Below are 26437 nucleotides of genomic sequence, written 5' to 3'. Positions count from 1 at the left end.
CACAACGGAACGCAAAAAAAAAAAAAGGCAGTGAGAAGAGACAACATAAACTGGTGTCCTTACGAAGATACACCAAGAAGTTAACCTACAAGACCTACTTCAGGCTACTACAGCAAAAGCGGGGATAGCGCGAATTTTGACAGCTTTTACTCCCCACCACGCATCGTGCCGTCTACTTTAGTCATACTGCACTGCCGGCTCCAGTCGCTCGATAACATAATGGGAACTCCTGTACGTAGCATGTAACAAACTCCTGGAGTGGCGCACAGCCCGTACACACTACTCCCAAAATAAATGCAACCGAGGTCAACGCGGTCTTACGGTCACGAGAAGGGAGCCCGTACTATCAGGTGATGAGTGGACCTGTAGGCATAACCGTAAATGCCAAAATTACGTAATACGCAAAATTTACCTGCTATGAATCACTAGGTTATGCTAATTTTTAACACCAGGAGAGCGAGGGAATATTTTAGACAGGCTATTTAGCCAACATTTCACCGAAAAAGAGCTTCACCTTTCCTCCTACACAATATTCTAACTGTAATGCAGTCGAGAAATTGCTGACACACTTCTTTTTGTGGAAACTGCGGTGACATGCAATTCTTAAATAATAACGCCCGCCAGTTCGGTCATCCGGGACCTCTTTTTCGAAAAATCGAAGGGCAAACCAGATATTAGCGGGGCCGTACCCATCACTTGGGTCAAAACCCATGTTGTTATAGCAGGGACCAGGGGAGGTTATCACATCACCAAAGATGCAACCCATCAGTGTCGATTTCAATACGCGCTAAATAAAATCCTCGAAGCGCTACGATGATAAAGCAAGTAAATGTTGCTTTGTCTATGCTCCGGGGTAGGAAAGAAATTTCAGCAGATATTCATCTAACGAAATGTAGCATTATTTCAGTACTGTATCCCGGTGGCGAAGGTAACGCCTTTGTACAGGTTTATTACATCTATACTAAAATGTAGTCTTCACTCTGTAATTCATTGAATTGATAAGAAATGGCGTCCAGTGTTACGTACTGCTCTGAGATGAGGTGGTCGGCACAGGAGAGAAAATCGTAGTGAGCCAGAAACCAGTCAATATAATGTATCGAAAAGTTCATTACTGCCTTTGTCGGATTCGACCTATTACACAGGTCTATGAAAATGTATGACTGATTAAGACAAGAAACCTGCGCTTACTCTAGGCCAAATCCTTATTTATATTTGTCGAAGCAGAGACGGAGATAAAAAGGGAGCTTTGGATAACGCAGATATACTTCGAGACTAGCTTCCATAGCGGGATGGCGAGGGAAACATAAGCAACCACAAATCTCCCGTACGCGCGCAGATTCGGCACATGTGTGCTCTCCTATTCCACGCCGTTCCCAGCAGACGGTAGGACTAGATGACAGTGGCTCGAAAACAGGAGGACTGGACTAGCGTGTAGTTTGGGAGCAAAGTGTGTCAACAGTGTGGACAATTGGCGAGGCGGCGCGTGTGTCCTTGCAGGTGGGCGTTAGTTACGTCAGCCGGCGCGCACCACCACCCTCAAAGGCTCAATAGCCTGTGGAGCGTGTTGTGACGGCCCCTCCCTCACAACGGGCCTGGGCCTCAGGATTACGAGAGTGGAATCTCAAAACGGCAAAAGGAATATACTAGGCAGGGGTCAAAGACCAGACATATGAGGACGAGTTACGGATATTATTTCACTAAAGGTATACTTCTATTTAATGATAACTGTTGGCTATATTGCCTCCTGATTTTGTGATGCTCAGTAAGAGCTCAGCTGTAATTAACAATACATCAAGAAATCAAAATGAAATCTGCGATTCGCTATTCGAGACAAATGGAATACAGCCTCGCTTTTTAGCCATTCTGGATTGTGTGTTGTACTGAGTAGGTAGCTCAAATACGCTACAAATACTGAAGACTAAACTACCAATGAATCAGTGGCGGACAGCATCGGCAATGAACTTTCACGCATGCTATAATATACGTTTGGGAGATGAAGATTTGCACGTTCTAAGCTTCAAAATCTTCACTTAACGATAACAAACGAACCAATAGTTTTCACACGCTGTTTCGTCATAAATTCTGTATACCAACAAATAATGTACATTTAGGTGCAGCCTTCAGCTATTGCTACTTAGAAAACCTGCGTAACTACATGCCTTTGATATGCATGCACTGTATCAAAATGTTGCGAAATGCTGAAGGTGCAACGTTGTACATAATGACTCACAAAACTGTGTCGTTGCCTGCCACGATGCTGTCTCTGACACTGAGTGAACGACAGATAGGAACCTCGCGTCTACAGTCTCCGAGAGCACTATTAACGATGCCCATTGGTGGCCACTACTTATCGATTTCCAGGAGGAACGAAACAGTGCATTTCGGCTTGACCGGGCCCGAGCACAGGACGTGGACACGAGAAAGCATGCACAGCTGTATATAGAACGCGACCCGGCCGAGCGGCGAACAAAAGGCTAGCAGCAGCAGTAAGCAGAGCTAACGCTAGCGCAAGCGCGACGGCCGGCCGGCAGCATTCCTGCGTTACGTCAGCGGGCGGCCAGTGCCGCCGCCAGCCGGACAATGGGCAAAGATTCACCGCCTCTAGAGCCCTGCGCATGCGCAGTTGCCAGGTCGCGCACAGCTGCGCGCAACTGTGCCAAATTTCTGGATCAGCGTGCGACCCCGCCACTGGCCGGGAAGGGTGAGCGACTCCCGAAGGAACACCCCTTCTCAGAAACGCAAATACGAAGTCGTCATTCGAGCCCACGACTGTGCTAACACACATCAGTGCTCAAAGAGCGCCTGCTAAATGTTGAGTAATGGGTTAATCGACTGTGCCTCGTTCTGGTGAAAAGCGATACGTAACTCTCTGCAATACCAGTCAGGTTTTTCACGTTAATTCGTCAGCGACAGCATAAAACTAAGAGTGGCCGTGCAACAAGACCACGAGCGTTGGACTCTTGTTATCAGATTAATTAATTAGCCGTCGTTACTCAAACTATCCGCATCGAAACACGAGAAATTTTTAAATCTATCGATTATTTTTTTCTTTACTGGAAACACAGTAGAAAAAGGTTTGCCCGGGAGTCGCAGTCACACCGTGCGAGGCGGCGCAGTGGTTAGCACACTGGACCCCCATTCGGGAGGGCGACGGTTCAGACCCGCGTCCGGCCACCCCGACTTAGATTTTCCGTGATTTCCCTAAACCGTTCGAGGCAAATGCCGTGATGATTCCTTTGCAAGGACACGGCCGATTTCCTTCCTTATCCTTGACACCATCCGACCTTGCGCTCCGTCTTTAACGACCTCGATGTGGACGGGTCGTTAAACCGAAGCCGCAATTAAAGCACGAGGCTAGCGGGCTGATCGGTATCCTACCATCGATAACAAGCCATAGCTTTCTCTCAACTGTAAAGCGCGTTTCAGATCTAACGTATGCTGTGTTCTCCACCTGTGCCAAACCGAACAGTAACTGCTCCCACGGTTTCCAACTTGCGCTTCTTTCTCTCTTCCATTTCCTTATTTTCATCAATTGCGTCCGCTCAGTGGTCAGTGCGTCCACGCAGCGGGCCGGGATAGTTTCCCTGCCGGGTGTCAACATCCGGACTGACACCTAACACCTATTGCAACTGAGCAGAGCGTAACATCCCCGTTGCGTTCAGTACCGGATTTGTCAGCTATCTTTCAACTACGTTATGAAAGGAACGCCGTTAAGGTACATAAAACGTGGACATGCCAAAACGTTAAATAACGTTTATATAACGAATTTTCATTCTGCAGCCGACTGTGCGCCGATATTAACTTCCAGGCAGATTAAAACAGTGTGCCGCACCGGAACTCGAATCTGGGACCTTCGCCTTTTGCGGGCAGGTGCTCAGCCAGCTGAGTTACCCGAGCACGACGCACGTCCTGTCTTCACAGCCTTACTTCTGCCCGTACATCTCTGCCCGAAGCCTGACAATTATGCGAAACTTGCGCGACTACTGCTCCTGGAAGACAGGCCGGAGATGAGGTACTGGCGAGAGTGACGCTGTGAGGAAGCGTCACCGGGTCGTGCTCGTGAACTCGGTCGGTATAGCACTTTCCCGTGAAAGGCAAAGAATCCGGGTTCGAGTCTCGGTTCGGCAGGCAGTTTTAATCTGCCAGGTTTCGACATCACTTTTGCTCCCAGCCACTCATTCTCACGTTGGTATACAGCAAGTCAAGAGTACCAAGCAATCATCCTCAGCCCTTAGGCGCCACCGGAGGGGCACGTGGTCAGCACACAGCCCCCCCCCCCCCCCCCAAAGCTTCTCAATCGAGTAGCTCCTCAATTGGCCTCACAAGGACTGAGTGCACCCCACTTGCCGACAAAGCCCGACAGGGCCTAACTTCGGTGACCTGAAGGGAACAAGACGGCAAGGCCATTGGCATGTCGAGAGCACAGAATGGAAAATGGTTAACAAACTGCCTATTGGCTTCTGTATTGCGTTCTTCGGCCGACGTTCCTCTAATGATTTTACTGACGTTTCGCCAGCCACTCGTGCTGGCGAAAAGTCAGTAAAATCATTAGATGAACGTCGGCCGAAGAGCCCGATACAGAAGCCAATAGGTAGTTTGTCTACAAGTGGCCACGAAAGCCTTAACAATTTTGAAAATGGTTAACACAGCTTGTCTCTTACGGTGTATTATTCAAACACGACTCCCACGCTAGAAGAGACACGAAACAGAGTCCTTTAATAGCGGTTGGTTGATCACTTACACTCAACTGTTTAGACGCGCCAGACAACCGAAAATATTCAGTCGTCTCTCCCATATAGTCACATCAAACTGACGGCAGATCTGCTACTAACCCAGCTTTTGCCCTCCTACTACGACACAAAATAGACCCGGCGGAAACTGCTGGTCGCTGACGGCTGCGTCCTACTGGAAGCCGCGGCGGTGTATTTCGGTCGCGGTGATTGGCAGGCCTGGGTGCCGGAATGCCGGAGTTGGCACACGCCGTGGCCGCCGCCGGCCGGACAGGGCAGGATCAATAGCCAGCAACATTCCCTGCTCCCCCTAATTCAAAGACACCTCACCGGCCGAACTGAAACGGCTAGCGCAACCGGTAGCTTTGCGGCTTTTTTATGGGATTACCGGTCCCAGACTGTACTGGCTCAACTACCGATGGTTAGACTACACGCAGCGCTTCAAATATAGCTCACACATCACTGCGAGTTGCGAATAGATATCTACGAGAAAGAGGACATACGAAACATGCAAGAGCTTTTACGTATATAGAGTGACATTTTCAAAAGCTTCGCTGAAAGTAATAGTGAAAAATTAAAAGGAACCTTTCACCCCTGTTGGCGATAGGTGCTATTTTCGTCTCAACACACCAATGTTTACATAACTCTGAGCGCCGTGGAAGTACTTGTAGAACGAAAATACTTAATACATAACAAAAGATATACTTGACAAAAAAATCTTTAAAAGATGATCTCTTAAAGTTATCGCAACGATGATAGCAATAAAAATAACAACACTGGTGGCCACATTAAGTCTATTCAGCAAAAAATTCCTAAAAAGGGCATTAAATGTAAAAGTTTGAGAGAATTTTGAGCCAACTGCAGTACATATTCACAGCAATCACTCGACAATAAAAATAACATGGAAGATCTTCCCAGAAGACTGGCTCATTAGCACATTTTGGTCATCAATATCAATTTGCGAAATCAGTTATATATAACTGTGTTCCTAATGTGTCATCTTTATGTGCAATATAAGGCTGCTTTCAGTAAACAATTTTTTTTTAGGAAATACAGTTCTGGACCTTGGTAAAAGTCGTGAAAAATGTACGAGTTTCGAACTGAACCTTAAACACTAGTAATTACGAATGACACGTGCTTTCAAAGAAACTACCGTAACATCTTTTAAGGCAATTACAATGTTAAATAGTAATAAAGTCACATGAATTACCACATGACAAATGCCGAAATAACAATACATTTTCTACAATGTCATTGAACACTACTTGCAAATCTCACAAAGCTAACGCAGGTCAAGATTGTCACAAAAGCAAAAAACCTCCAAACAACATAATAATCTCAATAAACTGATGGAACAAAAGGTAACAAAAGTTCAGAAGATATTTGCACCTAACATTTTTGACATTCGGAATGTACCTAAGATTGAAATGAATATTAAAAATCAATAGTATGAAGCATTATTCACTTCAAAATCCAGTATATTCACGACAACACGAGCGAAGAAGCAGTTCCTTTTGTAAATAACGCAGCGCAAATTTATGCAGGTGACTTATAACATCTGCACATGGGGCACAAAACATGATACGTATGTTCTGTTGATCACAAATGTGATACAGAACAAACCAATTTATAATCATAGTAGAATTTTTCAGTGGAAGCATGATGCCACCGGAATTACATGGAATATTCTCACAGTGATTACACAGTCACAGATTAAATTTTAAAGTTATTTCTGTGTGGCACTGACCAGAAAATTTTTTTAATGTCCTGCTGCCAGATGGGCATTAACTCAAAACTAGAAGCAGCATAAGAAATCAGAAACTTTCAACACCTCGTCGTGGTTAGTTTACGACATTTGTGATTAAAAGCTGCTTACAACAAACAAGTGGGCAGCAACAGTACTACATCTTTTCACAAATATAGTGACAAGTGTTTTTTCTAAACTTCATTATGTGTGTCTTGCCTATCCCATTGCAATATAGTGATGACAGTGTTAAATTACAGCCCACATAAGAACAACACCAATGGTGCAAAATATGATCAAAACTTGATACGCTGTCAAGACATAAAATGCAAAAAAGCAGATAAAACTGTACAATCTCTTCTTCAAAATTAATGCTAGTCCAGAACTAAAACACGGATTCTGCAAACTATAGTTCAGTAAACGTTGCAGCTCATGGACTCAACACTCTGTATGAAATACTTTAGGCAAAGAGTCTTATTAAAGAGAAGTGATGTCCTGAATATTGGCCATACAGAAATGAGTCCTTTCTATTCTGGCCTTAAAGAAATGTATGACAGGTCTAGCTATTAGGATTCACTGACATGCCTCGGATAAATGATCATAAGAAAAGAATTATGCCAAATGTCTCATATTCTGGGTATGTAAAATGTAAAAACATTAAATCTGCTTCATGTGAGAAGAAAACAAATATTATGAGTTGACTTTTCTTCACTGCAGCACGTCACATTTTGGACATATTTTGCATCCTCAGCATGGTTCTTATGCGGGTTATAATTCATTCCACTTAGACTATCTGATATTAAATTTTGCTGGTCTTCCCTAGTACCATAAATTATGGAGCAAGTACCAAGGCTTTCATTGTGCATTAATTTGTTTGGAGTAGGCATACTTAAATCAGAACCAGTGTGGGATAAACATTATTTTACTGGACAAGGGTTACTGACAGATTTCTACACAGCAACGAGAAAACAAAGAATACTGACATTAGATGGGAACCCTATGTACCGTGGAACTTAGCAGAAACACCAAAACTATTCTGCAGTATAATTCCAGAATAAAACTGAAATATTCGCCAGCTTATTAGAATGATGGTGTGAACCGTTGTGGCACGTGGGGCTGGCCAATAGGTGTTCTTCTTCATGTCCATGATGCTTAACTCTAATTAAACATTTTAATTTTTATATTTTGAGCAACGAATTTGTTACAAATTTGAATAAATTCTCCACAGTTCTATTACACGCTGAATAACGGCAGGAAAAGTAACATCCAATTAATTAGCACAAAAGAAAAATTGAAACTAATCGCGCTGCTGAAAAATGGAGACGGTGTACACTAAAATCAGCAGTAAACAAAACAACACATGGACTTATGAACTGGAACAATACGTCATACCGACACGGATCCCGGAATGAACAACCTTAAATGACCGCTTGCGAACTGTTGGCGAGGTTTCCTGTTGCAATTCAGGCAATGCCTCTACCTGACATTAGCCGCAGCATTCTGCCGAGTAAGTAAAACACAAACAGGCAGATTTCTCCAGATACATGTATGTCCTATTACGATTACAACGTCATAATACGTGCTCGCATTCCCGACTGGTTTCCGTGATAACAGCTAAAAAGTTACGACAGCGCGACGGTTAAATGTATCATTTTTTTAACTTTCAAACCGGATGGGTTGTTGGCGGCCATTGAAATGAACGCACAGACCGACCCCGCCAACACTTGTTCAGCCTTCCCGTAGTAACGGTCCGGCCTACTGACGGCGAGACAGCTAGCTACACAAGCGCGCTGGCTGGCCAACTGCAACAGCTCTGTGTTCTCCCACTCATTCAGCTGCCGTTTTCTCCTCTGGCGGGCATCCACAGCGCACACGCTTCGTAAAACCAAATTCAGTAGCAAGCGACACTATCCTGAAGTCAAAATGTAGAAATTACTAGTCTGGAAGAAAATGGAAACTAAAAACGGAGAGTTACATAAATCCTCCCTTCAACCATTCCCTCTCTGTTCCAAATAATAGCAACAAATACGGTACTTCACATTCTTTCGGGAATAGGCTACACATATGCACAGTGGCTACTTTACCCTAGAAACTGCAACGGGAACGTCTTTTATACTTAATACAGTTGAATGTTAAGAGTTATCTTCTCGCTGCCAGTACGAAATGCACAGATGAAGAGCTGGATGAGCGCGATAAAACTTACCTGACTTTATTGGGAAGTTAAGATCGGAAACTTACTACATTTCTCTGCTGAAGAACTGTCTTTTCCTTGGCAACAAGAGGACTTCCGGTAATAGAAAACGAAGACTGAACAATCCACTCTGCCACGACCATCCTGCGAGTTCTGCAGATGGTGTAGTTCTGAACTTGTCTTTCAAATCAACACAAGCAAAAGGGACGAATAAGGCATGAGATGTGCGGAAACTGAATTCGATCCTCTCATTAACAATGTTCTTCCAGTATACACGACACGTCTAAATGGCAGGTCTAATGAGAACCAAACGATGCAGAGCAGGTTTCTGATACACCGAATGTCGAACTGTGATGTAAACAACGAATAACGCACCCAACCAAGAAATACCAAAATGTTATATTCTCATTTAGATTACGACCCGTAAATTATGAAACAGTTAATAGCACAACCGTTTCTAGGACAGAATTTGGGATGTGCTGTTACACATTAAATTATGGGGTTCAACATGAGTGCAATGCTTTGCTTATGAAGTAAAAACAATAAGAAATATTTCTTTAAACATTCTGAAACGTGATAGGCCAAACGGGTTGTTTCGCACTGACAGTAATACATTTGAAACAACTGAACTAAATGCCTCACAGACCCTGAGAAAATTATTACAGACTTTTAAGCTCAGCTGTTCTCACGTTTGCAGAAAATAACGGATTAAAGTGTGTACGTCTCCTCACAAGAACACAAATTCTAGTTTTATTTAATCTCCAAACATTTTTCGCCATCGTTGTGGCATCTTATGTGAGTTTTTTCTTCTTTTATGGTTTCTGTTTTTACGTTGTGTGTCTCGTGTTGGTGTCAACAGCAGCACACCACAAGTACATTTAAACAACATCTTACTGCTGTATTTTAGCTGAGCTGTGCTTTGAGTATCGTACTTTTACTATGCGAAATATGTTGTTTTTATGCTTAAAGTGACTTTTTCCTGGTGTTTACTGGCGAATTCTGAATGTTACCATGTTGCTGTGGCTTACATGCACTCGTCACAGTGGTATGAAACAATGTGCAGAGATAAGTACGTGTAAGCCACAGCAATATGGCAACATCCAGAATTAGTCAATGGGCATCAGGAAGCGTCACTCCAAACATCAAAATAACACATTTAGCAATTAGATAATAACCAAGTACAGCACAGGACAGATCAACTACAGCAATGATGACATGTTACTGATTTCTGTTGGCAGGCAAAGGGAACACACAATATAAAAAAAGAAAAACCACACAGGAGATCCCACAGCTGTGGTGAAACAGGTTTGGGGGTTAAAAGAGGAAGAAATGTGTTCTTGAAAGTAGGTAGACTATTTAATTCATTATCCTAAGAGGCTTCAGTAAAATTTCGAGAAATTCCGATCTCTCGACCCCGCAAGGAGACTGAAGTGCACCTGACTTTCCACGGGAACAACGGTAGTAACTCTTGCTGGATTCGGGTGTGATGGTGCGATACTTCGGCGTGCACGCCTGGATCAGACCGGAGGGTCGTAGACCGCGAGGTCACTCCGTCAGTCACGGCTGGTTGTTCACCCGGCTGCTCCAAGGTCACCAAATTATTCGCAGGTCCGCCAGCCACCTCCACCTCCACCTCCTACTCTTTCGCTATGCAGCTCCTAGTAGTTCGCTTGCTCTCGCGCCACTCAAGCCACTCTCGCGACAAAATACTGAATTTGCATCTAGCCACTGTGACTGAAGTCTCAACCCTCACCACAGCACGAGTACCAAGTTCCTACGCTAAACTAAACGTCATTACATAAAAGTCCTTTTTCGGCGCTTCTGACGACGTCATTAAATATTTAGAAAAGTTACGGCGGTAAGATCCACATACTACAGGAATCTATCTGAATGCGAAGCACTGTCACAGACCTTGAACCAATGAATCACATTCTGAGCGCCTAACCGTCAAAAGGGAAGTATGTTGCGTAAGAACATTATACCGAGGTCAAAGAACACATTTGTTTTGCAAGTAAAAACTGATTTGTCAAGTGTACACGGTTAATTTACCTTATGGTTTCCACTATCTCAAGCGCACCGTCATGTTTATCCTGTAAAGAAAAGAAAAAGTGTAATTAGAAACACGTGTTCGTCAATCACAACCCATAATAAATGTTCAAAACATGAGATTAAAATACTTCTGATCACGAATAAAATTACAATACATACTACTCGGATATGGAGCATTTGATTTCTAACGAATGTTATAATGAACGAGATGTATTTCCCAGCAAAACAAAGGCAAGCATCTTTTTTAACCTGGCAATAATTATACAGAACTAAAACTGAAGTGTTGAACTTGAGTTTACTACTAATCCTATGCGCACCCAAGCCTGAAATGAGAAACCGAACAGTGTAAATGAGAAACCGAAAAGTGTTTCCTTCAAGCAAATGTGATCATCTTTCTGTACAAGTCACGAAAGCAGTATGCACTGCTCACAGCTGCAAACTTCAACATCTCATTACGCAAAACACCTTTATTTTATTTCATATATTCGTAACATACGACACGGTTAAATTACACAGTAGGCTAATAATAAACTAGGTTCACCGTGTGATATTTCTGTTATCTATTCCATCGTAAACACTAACGCTATTCTCAATATGAACAAAACTTACAAGCGCGCGAAAATAGCATGAAGTTGCACTTAAGCAAATCCGGAGGTTCAAATTCTAGACAGATAAGAGATAGCCTAAATTAAAGCAATGACTGTTTGAAATACTTGTTTTAAACTTTAAATTAAATGTAAACAAAATTTAAGAAGGTTCTCAATGAAAACTATCCAACAACATGAATTGTGTGTACTCAAACCATTAAGGAAGGAAAGTAAAATGAATACTGAAAATAGCCCATGTATTATTTTTACTTTCTTGCACTTAGGATTCTATAAACTGTTCTAATTACGACCAGCTCAGCAAGAAATGCCAATTCTTTGCTGCGAATATCATTCTTTCCCCTAATTATAGTTACAAAAAATACAAAAAAGTGTTTCCCTGCAGATTTAGATCTTGCTGTTTTTTAAAGCTGCGCTTCCTAAAACAGAAACTTGGAAAATAAAATGTATATCGTCAAAATGGCGATATATATTGAATTTGCGTTACAAATGTTCACGAAGAACGCGTTGTAAAACTACATTTAATATTTGACCTACTTTGAACGTGATGAGTGTTCTAACCTATCGACTTGAACCAATTACTTCTACAACAATGCAATAAAACTAACTTTTACGTTTTATTAAGACATTTAACCTGGCTTAAACGTGCCTTCGTGGCTATGGTCTACTACAAACTCACGTATGATGCAAATATTGACGCGCGTGCTATGCTGGCCCATCTTTACAATGGGTAAATACGAGAAATATTCAATGAAAATAAACCTCTACTACCGCAATAACGAGTTACAGTAAATCGTTCTGGCATTTATTCCAACACGAAATGTAACTTAGTATTAAAATAAATACCCAAAAATTTTAAAAAATCTCATATAAACAAGACAAACTTACAGAGCCCGTTCCTGAGGAAAGTGGCCACTGATAAACAACGGCTTCTGCTCCAGCAGGGCTATGAAGTCTTAATTCCAACGCCATTTCCAAAAAAATTGAGATATTTGGAACACCATACACTACACAACACCAACAACTTCACACAGAACTTATTCACTATAGCTTTTTCTTCGCGCGTGCACAGTTACTACCATCCTGGCTGAACGCCATGATGGAGCAGACGGAACATGGCTTCCTTTGATTCGCGCAGGCGCGTTTCTCCCAGAACCGATGGTGACTTCTTGGACGCAGCAGAAAGCTTATTGGCTGGACGTACTTACACCCGAGCCATAGGCTGACGCAAGCGCGGGATTATTTGAAACATGTTTCTGCGGGCATCGCTTACGTATGACTGCCGACACACACTTCTAGGTAATGTGGCACAGTCATCCCATTTGCAGCGTACTAGTACAGAGTTTCTCGGAATGTTTAGTCGTAAAACAATTGCACATGAATAATAGTCACCTACTATTCTAAAAGTTCCGCGAGGCGCATCCTCAATGCTTCAACAAAACGATATAATTAAACAAACAATTACAAAGATATTTGATACATGCAAAACTAAGAATTTAACAAAAATTCTTTTGTCATCTTAAACGAGGAAAAAGACAGCGTGCTGCATTATATCAATAATGTGAAGCAATGGAATCGTACCATTATCCAAATGATAATAGGCGCCCTTTACAGAATCTCATAGTCTGTTTCTCTCAGGTTTATTGTATATTCTAATACTGAAATATGAGAAAATCGATACGAAAATATTTCTGATTTGCATCAAGACAAGCTAACTGCATAAAATCCGATTACTTAATATTCTTTTCTAATTGTACGTATTCTTACATATGTTACCTCAAAAAGTGGTGCATTTGTTCCAGCACTCGTGTCCCAGTGATAGTAACACACTGGGAGTCAAAATTCTTCGGAACGAGTAAGCCCAGACAGCAAAAGACGTAATATCAAACATAAATAAACATAAATCGAATTCATCTAATGTAAACATTTTGTAACTCTCCAAGAGTAACTCGTAGTTACTGACGATTTGAAAAACATTTGAAGTTACACCAACTTCTGAAACGCTCGCGCTAGCATATTTCGAATGGTTCCTTACATATTAACGTAATCTCCCTGAGAAAGATGACTACTGCAGTTCAGTCTGTTAGATTTGTTGTTCTTCAACTAATTTTTTTGCTCTTTTATTGTTACGATCTACCGCCACACAGGTAGCGGTGTTAATAAATGTGGAGTACTGTGAGAATACCACTTAGATACGCATAACAGAATTTTTCAAAGTGCCTTGATTTTGTAGTACTTAACCTATAAAAAAATAAATACTCCTGCTTTCACGCAATTCGATTTGCATATATAGATTCAACTATTATTCACCATTGTTCTTAATAACAAATAAATGCGTTAAAATAATAAATACGAGTGATATTAGAGTTTCGGTTCTTAGTGCAAAATGTACGCAAACAGCAGGTCTAGAAATTCAACAACTGGTTCTATGTCTTCATGCACAGCTGTATTTTCGATATGTTGGATACATATTTTTTTTAGTGTTTGTTGTAAATGGTGCTGAGGTAAGTTTACAAAGTTTTCTAAAAGTTAATCCATTCGTCGTTATAGCTTAAATGAACTAGACTCAAACAATGCAGTGTCATCAGTAAAAAGGACGTGTATAAAAAAGTATAATCCATTAACATGTACCCCAGTTTTAGAAGCTGAAAATTTCCACTGCGGCTGCTGAGTATCATTTTGGTAGTGCGAAATCTCTTTGCATGACCCTTCTATCCCGAAGAAGAATAATACAAGCGGAAACATTGACGTACTGTACATATTATTTCGGCCACTAACGTAGGTTCAGTCGGTCCCTCGTCCCTCGAGGGCTGTCGGTACAAATTTTGTAGGAATTAGGTCAACAACTTTCTAAAAATCAAAGAATCCATGATAAGGTGTTAATTCGTAATCTTTATTCCGATCCGTTATTTTAGTCAATACCTGGTATTTTATGGACGCGAGACCTGATAGGTCTCTTGTGTCTTCATTCGATCCAGCTGTCCACAATGGTCCATCTTGTACAAGTCGCAGTATCTTCATCTTTGCCTAACTGCTGACGCTACATCCATTCTGAGCAGTCCACGTGTTTTTCTGTATGACTTATTTCATGCGAAGGAAAATAATTATGCCCCATTTAAGTAAATGTCTACCTTCACAAACATTATGTAAATACAAATACAAATAATTTTGAAAGGTCCTCCTCGTTCTGTGGCAATTTCATAATGTCCCGGCCACTATACTCGCATTCGGGAGGACGACGGTTCAATCCCGCGTCCGGCCATCCTGATTTAGGTTTTCCGTGATTTCCCTAAATCGCTCCTGGCAAATGCCGAGATGGTTCCTCTGAAAGGGCACGGCCGACTTCCTTCCCCATCCTTCCCTAATCCGATGAGACTGATGACCGCGCTGTCTGGTCTCCTTCCCCAAACCAACCAACCATAATGTCCCGGCGCCTCCCATTTCTTCATTTCTTTTCCTTTTTCTATTCGGTCATCAGCCTCTCCTGCCAATGTTTGATTTGGCTCGCCACCGCTTGTCCCTCCATCACAAAGTAGACGTTGCTCAGTTACCTGCTGGACGTATTCCAGTCTCTCTCTTCCCTTACACTTTTTACCCTCTACAACTCCCTCAAGTACAGTGGTCCCCAACTTGGCGGGTAAAATGACTTTTTTTTTTAAGAGTAAAAATAAAGGTTTGATCTCGGAACTAACATGATGAAATGCTTCAACTGGCTAGAGAATTCTCTATAACATTGAGGGAACAAGTGAGCCCCGTTAGCTTAGACATGCATGTAGTCTTTGCACCCAGCTGTAACTGATTCCATTTCTACTGGGACTACCAATCCAAATAGTCGTAGGCAGACAGGAAAAGAAACGCAGATGGTTAATTACTAAAATAGTGGCACTGCGGAAGTAATCCCACCTAGGGTGTATAAAAAGTATAAGGGGTATCCACGAACGGAGGACGGAAGACATGCAAATCAGATTAGCGCTGGTGATGAGGACCAAAAGAAATGTACTCCAGTATCCAACATGGACCTTAATTTGACAAAGAAGTTTGTATGTACGTTTGGAACACGGAATTTTATGGAATCGAATCGTGGGAAACGGGGAAAAGAAAAGAATTGTTGCGCTATAGAAGAACTTTGTAAATCAGGTGAACGGCGAAGATAAGATGTATGGAGTTTCTCCGCAGAATCGGCGAGGAAAGGAACATATGGAGGACACTGACGGGCAGAAAGGACAAAATGATGGGACATGTTTTAACAAATCAGAGAATACTGCAGGGCTTCCCAGCCTAACCCCTGACTATACCCAGATATCAGTTAGCACCCCCACCTTACCCACAGTATACGACGGTAGCACCTAAATAAACTTTAGAATGAATAAGAATTGTCTGTCATTACTTTTATTTTTAAAATGATTAAAGGTAAATGATATTTAGTTTTTATAAGAGTTTCATTGAACCACAAACAAAAAAGATAATGTGGCGGTTGGTACAGCTTTCCTTATACAATGGTGCAACAATTCTCAGTACTTCGCGAGTGATAACGGCAGCTATTTCTCAGAAGAGAAAACTTAACTATCCACACTGATGGTAGACACTCGAAGACACATTGCCGCGCGGGGTAGCCGTGCGGTCTGGGGCGCCTTGTCACGGTCCGTGCAGCCGGAGGTTCGCTTCCTCCCTCGGGCACGGGTGTGTTTGTTGTCCATACCGTATGTTAGTTTAAGTAGAGTGTAGGCTTAGGGACCGATGACCTCATCAGTTTGGGCCCATAAGACCTACCACAAATTCATTCATTCATTCGAGGCACATTCTACAAAACATGTATCCTATATACCACTCATCATCCTAGTGACACTTGCTTCACCCGCATCCTGCACCGCCCATTTGAAATCAGCCAAGTGAAAATGCGTGTGCTGTACTTACTGTTTGCTGGACTCCTTACACCTGAATTGACGAAAATGGAGGACGTAAGGCTGCCAGGGCTTCGTGTCTGACCACTGCCACTGCCCGTAATAATAACGGTCCCTGTGCTCACTGAAGCACCAGCTGCACGTCGCATTGATGACAATGCATCTTTGACGATTGCTCGGTCTTTACGTTTTGTCGCCTCTCTACGCCGACCGCTTCCGCCTCGATGCCGTGTCCCGCCACGGTTCACCCATTCCCGCCAATGTCGTCGAATAGTGGCAACGCTCCTATTCGAGTGTCGAGCGATTCGCTAATTACTACAACCGGCTTCTTTGAGCGCAAATACACGTTCTCTCTCAAATGGATGACATTTGCGCACATTGTTCTTACACCTGTCTGTCAGACATAGTTATTGTTCAACTGCATACGCGGAATGATATTCGCAGACACCGTGCCCTGATATCGGCACGTCCTTGACAGCTGCGCGGTGAAATTGCGGTGTACCGCCAGAGTTTACAGTTTTTCATTTTTCATCGATACTTGTAAGAATATCTATTTCAGACCAATTTCCTTAACTCCTTCGCCACGCGCCGTTTTTATTGTCTTAGAGCGTAAATGCAATTTCTAGCGAAGGCTGCAAGTGGCGCTCTGGCATTTGACCAGGAACAGCCCCTGTGTGATGCCCTCGGCACGTCGCAGGTGCCAGCCGTGGTCGGAACACTGTTTTGTGTGGCTGTGAGTGCGCCGTGTCGCAGCCGAGAGGGTTCGGAGGAGAGCAAAGTGTCGGCGCTCGCACGGTGGGTGCTTCCGCGACCGAGGTAGCTCGAGTGTTTAGCGTTTCGAGAGGCACGTTATCGAAAGTGTATACTGCATATCGGGAAAGCGGAAAAACCTCAGCCGCTAAGTCAAAACGCGGACGAAAGAGTCTGCTGAGTGATAGTTCACTGAAGACAATAGCTACGAAAAATAAGAGGACGACAGCTCCAAAAGGCACTACGTAAATCAATGTCGCACTCGCAAACCCAGTCGGTAACAAAACACGACGGCAGGGAAGCAGGAAATCGAAGTGGGAACTGGCGTTCTAACACCGTACATTAGTGTCACAAATTCCCGTAACGGGTAAACGTTTTGCCGAAGCCGTAAAGCTGCACTGTGGAGCAGTGGAAGAAAGTCGTTACGTCGCTTTCATCTTCTTTCACACCATTTTCGACTGCGGGCCGAGTTTACGTCCGGCATAAGCTGTGCCGAGCTTACAGTGCAGAATGCTTGCTGCCAATAGTGAAACGAGGTCAGGTTTCGGTGTCGATATGGGCACCCGTATAGTGAGTAGTGGGACGAAGTTCGCGTCACTCCACTCTCCATTGTTGCCAAATGAATCCGAGATGGCGGCGATGACGTCATCCGAGATGGCGGCCCATAGACTCGGCAACAGTGTACGATGTCATCCGAGATGGCAGCCTGTAGACTTGGCAACAGCGCATGACGTCATCCGAGATGGCGGATTTTGGTGGGAAGATAGATCAATTCGGCTGTCTCCACTAACCTAACCCCCCCCCCCCCCCGTCCCCAACCCTCCATCAGAAAATGGCGGGAAGTTCAAATTCCATCAGGACAATCCAACACACCTCTGCTAACCTAAGAAAATGGTGGGAAAAAAGGTCACTTGGGCTACCTCCACTAACCCAACTCATCCGGCCGCCACCTCTTCCTAGGAACTGGCAGGGAGTTTTAATTTTGGTGGGAAGGTAGGTCATTTGGGCTATCTCTCCTAACCTAAGAAAATGGCAGGAAAGAAAGGGCAGTTGGGCTACCTCCATTAACCTAAGTCATCCGACCACCATCACATCTTGGGAAATGGCGGGAAGAGGACCCGACCTGTACTGGACCTAAGTCTTTATTTTGCATGCACTATTTATTTAATCAATTAGAGGCAGTACCACCATCATGTGTAGCTGCCATGGGGTCTGGAATACAACTGAACTAGTACACAGTACTGCCACCAGGGGGCACCGTCATCCATTCCGTGATGTAATCCAAGATGGCGGGGAAAAATGGAGGGAAACAGTGTGGTCACCACGGAGTCTGGAATCCAGCTGACCTAGTACACAGTACTGGCACCAGAGGGTGGTGTCGTCCGTTCCGTGATGTAACTCAAGATGGCTGTCTGGAGGGGAAAATGACTCAGCCTACGCTAGGCTCCTGGAGAGAGGAAGCAGTGTACTTTATTTATTCTGGAACAATTTATTTAGGGATGGATTTTGAGAGATAGTATATTTATCACACTGATACAAAACACACACTCTGACATGCTTTGGTTCATGCCACACAGCCTACAGACCTGTAAACTACTCCTAAATTTCTGAAATAAGGCTCTGCAGACACGCAAACAACTCCTAAATTACCGAAATAATTTCAGTACACAACACACAGACATGCAAACTCCTCCTAAATAATGCAGAGCACTGATGTGCAGACACGAAATCGACTCGTAAACTGTCCAAATAACACATAGCACAGCCTACAGACTTGCTAGCAAAATAATGTAACAGATGTGCAAACAGTCTGTACAGTCAACCGGACTGGTGTTCTATTAATATACACTCCAGCGATCACCATCTCGGTATTTGTCTGGAAAAACCACGTGATTCGTAGGTAATGCCATATGTGGATTTATAAAGCTGATATAGCTTTTAACATGGATACTTGTGTGCCCATGTAGAACCAAGACCACTTGTGACAGTAACTTACAGTAGTTGTTGTGATCGGTTTTTTTTTAACATCTGGCGGTTTGTAAGACGATTAAACACCTCTTTCTAAGACACGGTGGTAGCACTCAAAAGAAAAACTTATGAGACATGTCCACTCTTCGTTGATTTTCGGTCAGTATTATTTTGTATTGCCAACGATCAGTTATTGACAAAGTATTAAACTTAGTAGTAGGGGATGCGTGATAGGTTCACCTTGACCATCAGACTTATAAAGTATGTATTTGTGTCCCGACATGTGCAAAGGAAATGACTATGTCCATTCATACGGAGGGTATGGATTTGACTTAGAGTACTGTGATAGCAAAGGGAAGAGCATGTCAAGTCACAAGAATGGTACCGATATTTCTATTTCCAGAGCCACAGTCGTCAACAGGGTGTATTTCCAATACTTCGCTCACTGTCAAATGTTGTTGAACTGAGACCGCGTTTGTAACATTTAGTTGTAAGTACAGGGACTGATTTATTAGGATGATGATTCTACCTGTGTATGCTTGGCGTGCAGCGCTAGTGACCTTGCGGGGATGATTCATGTTTCCTGTTAATGGTAGAAGCTGTCTGAATGGAGAGGCCTGTAGGAGTGTAGGAATGTAGTTAAATTAACCGTCTAGTCCTTTAGACGACCGAATAGCGAACTAATACTTAATATGTGTTAGATAGCTCTCTTGATCATGTGGAAATTTGAGAATATTGAATATGGACGTGCGTTTGTGCTGCGCCGTTATTCCCTCCCATGTAAATATTCAGTTGACTGCTTCCGCACATTTCACTTCTTTATTTAGTTGAGAGAAGATCGATTGTGATGTGTGCATCTAGCATGTGGAAGACACGTTTGCCGGTTCTCTAGACATGAGAAACACCTTAGTTGACCTTGTAAATTATAGGGATGATTTGGAATCAGCTACATTAACGACATCAGTATTTGCGAGTGGAACTATCGGTTTTCCTTATTTTTTTCGACTTTCCGCATAAATGTCTATGCAGCTATGACAAGTTTCTGATTAGTCAGTGGTTTACAGCACCCTCCCCTCTACCCACCACTTAGCTAAAGTTGCTGGTTTGTAGAGAAATAATTTCAAGTCTATATCTTCGGAATTATGTTGCGTTAGCGATTGGTAGTGTAATGGATCTGGGAGATGTTATTTTTTTTACCGTATTTGTCGATACCGAATTGTAAATGTTTTCTCATATTTTTTGTCAGAATTTATTATAATTTGTCTTATTATATGTTAATTTACTTCTGTGTTTGAGAGTGAAAGCATATTGATTACTATTAGAAAATGTATCGAAGAATAGCAAAGAGACTGATTACAAGTGGAAGCTTGTGTGTTGTGTAAAATATCTTTGACGTTGGAGTCGTCTTTGACTATAGTCAGTCGGCTGCTAACTCTTGGTGTGTGTTGACAGAAGAACAATGTGAAGGTCGCCGTCATAAATAATTTTGAATTATGTTACTATTTTTTTGTATTAACTATAAAAAAGAGATTTACATTTGAAGAAATGGTATTTGAAGCACCAAAATGAGGCAAACACGTTGAACCACGTCTTTTCAGCAGCCGACAAAGATGCATTGTGGAATCATACTTAGACAACTGAAGCCAAGACTAATATCGCCTTGCAAACGTCTAATGGAAAAGGTACTGTCACGAAACATGGCAAATTTAAGTAAATAAAAAATAGTGACCATATTTTCAACTTGTGTCTTAGCCGGGATACTATATTTCAACTGTGTCTCAGCTGGGATGCCATATTTCAACTGGGGGCTCAGCCGGGATACAATATTTCAACTGGGGACTGTAACCGGGATATTGTGTTCACGAGATCTTCAACAGTGCTACGAGGAAGAAAATTTTTGTGTGTTAATACCAGTTTTTTCAGAATGTGTGTTACAATATTTGTGTTCATCGGGAAGAAAAAGTTTTGGAGAAGAAATGTTTCGGCAAAAAATATAATTTTCGAAAGAAGAAAATACTTCAAGAATTTTGGTCAACAATCACATGGATGGAAAATGTGGTTTTGCAACAGTAGAAGAGTGTTCCAGATAAGTCACGAAACCCTCGTATTTTGTTAAAACAATATTTTTCTCTTGTTTTGTATTGTAGTGTATAAATTTTTGTTCTTCACAATGACTTATGAGATTTTCGAGAGTATTGTGCCTAAAGTAGAAAGTAGTAATTTAATAGACTTTGAACATCAGGACAGGTCAAATGAAAGAGAAAGAACCGATCAATTTGATTTAAAAAGTTTTCCTGTAAATTTCACAAAAGAAATTAAACAATCAGTTGATGACAATAAGACTTACTGGGATGAAAAAATTGATAACATTTTGTTGCAAGTCCAAGCAGTCAATACCCAAGTGGGTGATCTTTCGAACAGAGTTGGCAGTGTTGAGGAAAAAATTTAATCTGTGGAAGCAAAAGTAAATGAAATTGATGCTAAATTGAGCGGTGAAATTAATACTGGTAGATAGGGAAAGAAATTTAATTGATTTTAATGAGATAAAAGGGGAAATTAAAAATTTGGATGAGAATGCAAAAGTTTTTGTAAAAAATGTACAAGAAGAAACTGACAATCGTTTGGTTACTCTAGAAAAAAAATAGACAGCAATGATTTAGAAAACAAAAAATCTGTCAAAGAACTTAGCAAAAAAATTGAAAGTTTTGACATTGAATTTCAAAGCAAAAATCACAATGTCAACACATGCAATCTTGTATCTAATATTCCAGTGAAGCACTTTTCGGTAGATGCACCCTTACATCCCGTTGATTTTATACAGTATTGTAAGGATTGTTTTTTACCTCACTCACCAGATGAAATAAAAATTAAATTTGTGAAAAAATTCTTGGAAGGGGAAGCTTTGACTTGGGCAAACCAGATTGTAACTTTGGGGATGACCTTTTCAGAATTTGAATCAAAATTTCGGGAAAATTTTTGGGATGATCTTAAACAAACTAGAGTCAAAAGTGAATTTTTGAATGGGAGAAACTGTAGAGAATCAGATGGGAGCATGAAACAATTTTGCAAAAGTGAACTTCAAAAACTTATTCATTTAACAAAACCTTTGGATGACTTGATCAAAATTGATACCTTAAAGAGAAGATTGCCATCAGCAATGCAGTTGAGTTTAGTTCATTGTCCTGATAGTAATGTAGAGCAGTTTCTCAATTATATTGAAAAGTTGGATAGGGTAACAACAAGAACACACAGTGGGTTTACTCAGAAAGGTAATGGTCAAAATTGGGGAAATTACAACTTTCAAAAAAGGGAACAAAACAATTATCATGGTGTCAGGCAAAATTCAGGGGGATATAACAATTTTCAAAAGAAGGACCATAATTTTTATCCAAAACAAGAACAACATTTTCGCAGAAATAATGAACAAAATAGAGAACACTTTAGGGATCAAAATCACAGAAATTTTGTTCGAGATCAGTACAAAAGAAACTACCAACAATCACATAATGTTTGGCATAGGAATGGGAACAGAAATGTTGATCAGAGACATTGGCAGAACCACAATCAACAGTTCAAGCAGGAACAAGTTGTAATTCAGGAAACAATAAACGAGTAGATGCCCCCTTGAAGGTCTGCAAGGTTGAGGCAGAAGGTGAGCATGATGAAAGGACCAATGGATGTGACTATCATAAACCCAAACATGACAGTTCCAAACCTAAGCTATCACATGAGGTCATTAGTTGTTACTTATTGAAGAAATTTCAAGAGGAAAATAATGATGATATTGATAAAGATAAAATTTTCAGTACACAAGAACATACAGTAGATAAAAGTAATTGTGATTAATTTAATTTAACAGAGTTTTACACTTGGGCAGAAAAGAACAACACTTTGTCAGATGATGTAATTTGTAGTAGTTCAGAGATGTGTGTGAATGAAAGAGAGAATGCATGCTGTGAGAATGAAAATGTTGGTGAAAGGGATCTGGTAACTTTAGAAAGGGGAAATAATATTTTGGGGGATAATTTGAATGTGTATGACCTGAATATGTGTAATGATAATGATGTTGATGATAAAGTTGATAATGATGGTAATGGTATTGATGATGATGTTGAGGAAAGGTATTTCATTAGTTTAAATAGGGAGTTGGGTATACACATGGTTGAAAATGGATTAAATAGTGAGAATATTATAGAAATTCCGAGGGATGTTACCAGGATGTATAAGGCTCATAAGCTGGGTGTAGGTGAAAGTGTGAATTTTGATGTTGTTGGTAAAGAATCTGACTACACAAATAACGATGACATATGTATAACTTCTAGCCTAAGATACTAATGAGACACACACATTTCTTATGAATCTATGGCTGAACAATGAAACTATTTCTTTTGACAAGAACTTTAGAAAGATGCTTATTAATGTATGTGAAACTGTATGTCCTGAGTGGTGGAAAAAGATGAGATATTTTATTTTTGAAAAGCTGATGGATAAGTACTTCAATAATATACAATGTGATTTGGATGAAAATTCTTGGCTATTTGAGATAATAGAGAGTACTAATGACAATTTTGTATCTTGTGCAAATTTTATAACTGTGACGAATAGTACATGTAATGATATACCATATGATTCTGATAAGTATAGGTTCAGGGAAATTGAAGGTGATTTATTACATGAGGATACAGGTTCTGAGAAAAGTGATCAATTCTGCAGTCCTTATATAAAAGTTCAAATTGGGTCATGGATTGGTAAATGTTTAATTGATACAAGAAGTGAGATCTCGGGAATATCTGAAAGGTTAAGCAAGAAATTGAAAGTGGGGAAAGATTATGTTGAAATGCCACTTGTTGGGGTAAAGATAAAATGTGCTACTGGGAAGAGCAGTAAATTGCTAAAAAGCCGGGCTTTAGTGACATTTTTAATTGAAGGCAAGTTGTTCACACATGGATGTTTTGTAATTCAGGAATTTAATGAGGATTTTCTTTTGGGTATGAATTGGATAGTAAAAGTAAATACAGCATTTGATTGGGTTGGAAGAAAACTTTTGATAGAAACTAGTGAAAGGGAATACATTCAGACAAATTTTGTGAACACACTTGGTGATCAGAGTAATGGAAATTTTGACAGTATCAATTTACTAAAAGAAAATAGATTGGAGAATATTGAAACTCATAGATTTGATACTGATGAAGTTGAATTTAGGAATTTAGTAAATTTGAAAATTTCAGAAACACAAAATTTATCTGGGGAGCAGAAACAACAGTTAGAAAATCTGTTGTGGGAATACAGTGATGTTTTCAGTGACATACCTGGTAGGGTAAAGGGTTATCAGTGTGAGCTTCAGGTAAAACCTCATGAACCATTTTTCATAAAACCATACAGTATTGCAATATCAAAAAGACCTGATGTTGAGAAAGCGCTGAAAAAGATGGAAGGATGTAATATAATAGAAAGGAGTATCAGTGCATACAATAATCCTCTAGTAGTAGTTTCGAAAAAAGATGGTGGAGTAAGATTGGTTTTGGACTCTAGACGCTTAAACAAAATTTTGTTCAGACAGACAGACCATCCCGAAATTATTGATGAGTTACTCTATAAATTTACAGATATAAAATATATATCAAGTTTGGATCTAACTTTGGGTTTTCAGCAGGTACCACTTTCGGTTAATTCTAGGAAATATACTGCTTTCTTGTACAATGGTAAGAGTTACCAATATTGTGTTGTACCATTTGGGTTAAATTCTTCTGTTTCCGAATTTATAAGAGCTTTGGATCATGTACTGGGGCAAGAACTTGCGTCTAAACTGATAATTTATGTAGATGACATTTTGGTTACAGGGAAACATTGGGAGGAACATTTTTCGATTTTGAAGTCAGTTTGTGAAAAACTTAGAAAAGGGGGGATGACATTGAAATTAGAGAAATATTAATTTGCAGTTTCTGAATTAAAATTTTTGGGTCATGGTGTCACAGACAAGGGAATTTTGGCAGATCCAGAAAAAATTAAAGCAATTTCAGAAATTCCTATTCCTAAGACTAAAAAACAATTAAAGTCGTTCTTTGGGTTATACGGTTATTACCGAAAACACATAAGTGATCAGAGTCTGAATGCACTATGTTTAAGTCAGTTACTTAAGAAAAACACTGTTTGGGTTTGGGATAAAAGTTGTCAGGAAGAGTTTGATAAAATTAAGCAAAAGTTGAGTAAGCAACGCTTATTACACAGACCTGATTTTAATTTACCATTTTGTTTGAACACTGATAGCAGTAATTATGGGCTTGGAGCAGAGTTATTTCAAGAAAGAGTAGAGAATGGAGTTAAGATACATTGTACCATAGCATTTGCAAGCAGAAAGTTGCTCAAGCATGAAAAAAATTATACAGTCACAGAGAAGGAACTTTTGGCAATTCATTGGGCTTTTACAAAATTTAGAATTTACCTTATTGGACATAAAACCATAGTATTTTCGGATCACAAAGCTTTGAGTTACTTACAAGAGTGCAAATTATACCACGGTAGATTGACCAGATGGGCAATATTTCTGCAACAGTTTGACTTTGAAATCAAACACATAAAAGGTTCTGAGAATGTAGTAGCTGATTCACTTTCAAGGTTACCAATTGGGGGAGAAAAGGAGATTTTTGAACAAGAGGAGGAAAAGCAATTTAAAATAAGGTACTTGAAAGGGGTGGAAAATGAAAAAACAATTAGAGCTATGTGTAACAAAATTAGAAAAAATCAAAATTTTGATCAGAGTTGGAAATTAATCAAAGAATGTTTAGGCAAGAAGGGGTATGAGAAACTTGATAAATTTTACAAATTACATAAGGGGATTTTATTTCAGAGAACAGATATAGATTCTGATAATTGGAAACTGTGTTGGCCAGAGGCAGATGCTGATAAGCTGATCATTTACATACATGAAAGTTTTGGTCATTGTGGGATACAGGAGTGCATTCAAAAGATACAAGAAAATGTTTATTTTTACAATATTGGAAAGAACGTAAGAAAAGAATTGGCAACCTGTGACAAATGTCAGAGAGCTAAAGTGAGCAATCAAAGATGTGGTGGAGAGATGCAAAACATTATTCCGGAAAAACCTTTAGAGCTTATCGCAGTGGACTTATATGGAATGTTACCGAAGAGTAAAGGTGGTCACTGTTACATATTTGTTATGGTAGATGTATTTTCAAAATTAATTAAACTATATCCAGTGAAAAAAGCTACTAGCCATGAAATTATAATAAAAATTGAAAGAGATTATTTCGCACAGGTGGGTAAACCAAAAGCTATATTATCAGATAATGGTTCACAGTTCACCTCTAAAATTTGGAAAAAGTTTATTGAAAGATCAAAACTGAAGCATATACTTACATCTGTTTATTCTCCATCCACCAATCCTGCAGCGAGATATATGAGGGAAATTGGGAAACTTTGTAGAACCTATTGTAGCCATAAACATCCAACTTGGTTTGAGCACATTCGAAATTTTGAAG

General features: G+C 40.6%; 1 protein-coding gene across 2 annotated transcripts in view; it reads right to left on the bottom strand.

The window, feature by feature from the left end:
• The window catches only part of LOC126480701 (histone-lysine N-methyltransferase, H3 lysine-79 specific), a 206108-nt gene extending 193699 nt beyond the window's left edge, over positions 1-12409 (bottom strand). For both annotated transcript variants that reach the window (XR_007587454.1, XM_050103945.1), the window contains exons 1-2: positions 12208-12409; positions 10715-10755 (exon numbers count right to left, since the gene is read on the bottom strand). Coding sequence is in view for 1 of the 2 variants with exons in the window: in XM_050103945.1 (XP_049959902.1) it covers positions 10715-10755; positions 12208-12291 (125 nt within the window). In the remaining variant the exon portion in view is untranslated. The remainder of the gene's footprint in view (positions 1-10714; positions 10756-12207) is intronic.
• Positions 12410-26437: the final 14028 nt, after the last annotated feature.

This window comes from Schistocerca serialis, chromosome 5, assembly GCF_023864345.2.
Source record: "Schistocerca serialis cubense isolate TAMUIC-IGC-003099 chromosome 5, iqSchSeri2.2, whole genome shotgun sequence".
In the NCBI taxonomy this organism is placed as follows: Eukaryota; Metazoa; Arthropoda; class Insecta; order Orthoptera; family Acrididae; genus Schistocerca; species Schistocerca serialis.
Note: the sequence above shows the minus strand (reverse complement) of the source record. Positions and strands in the feature narration are given on the sequence as shown.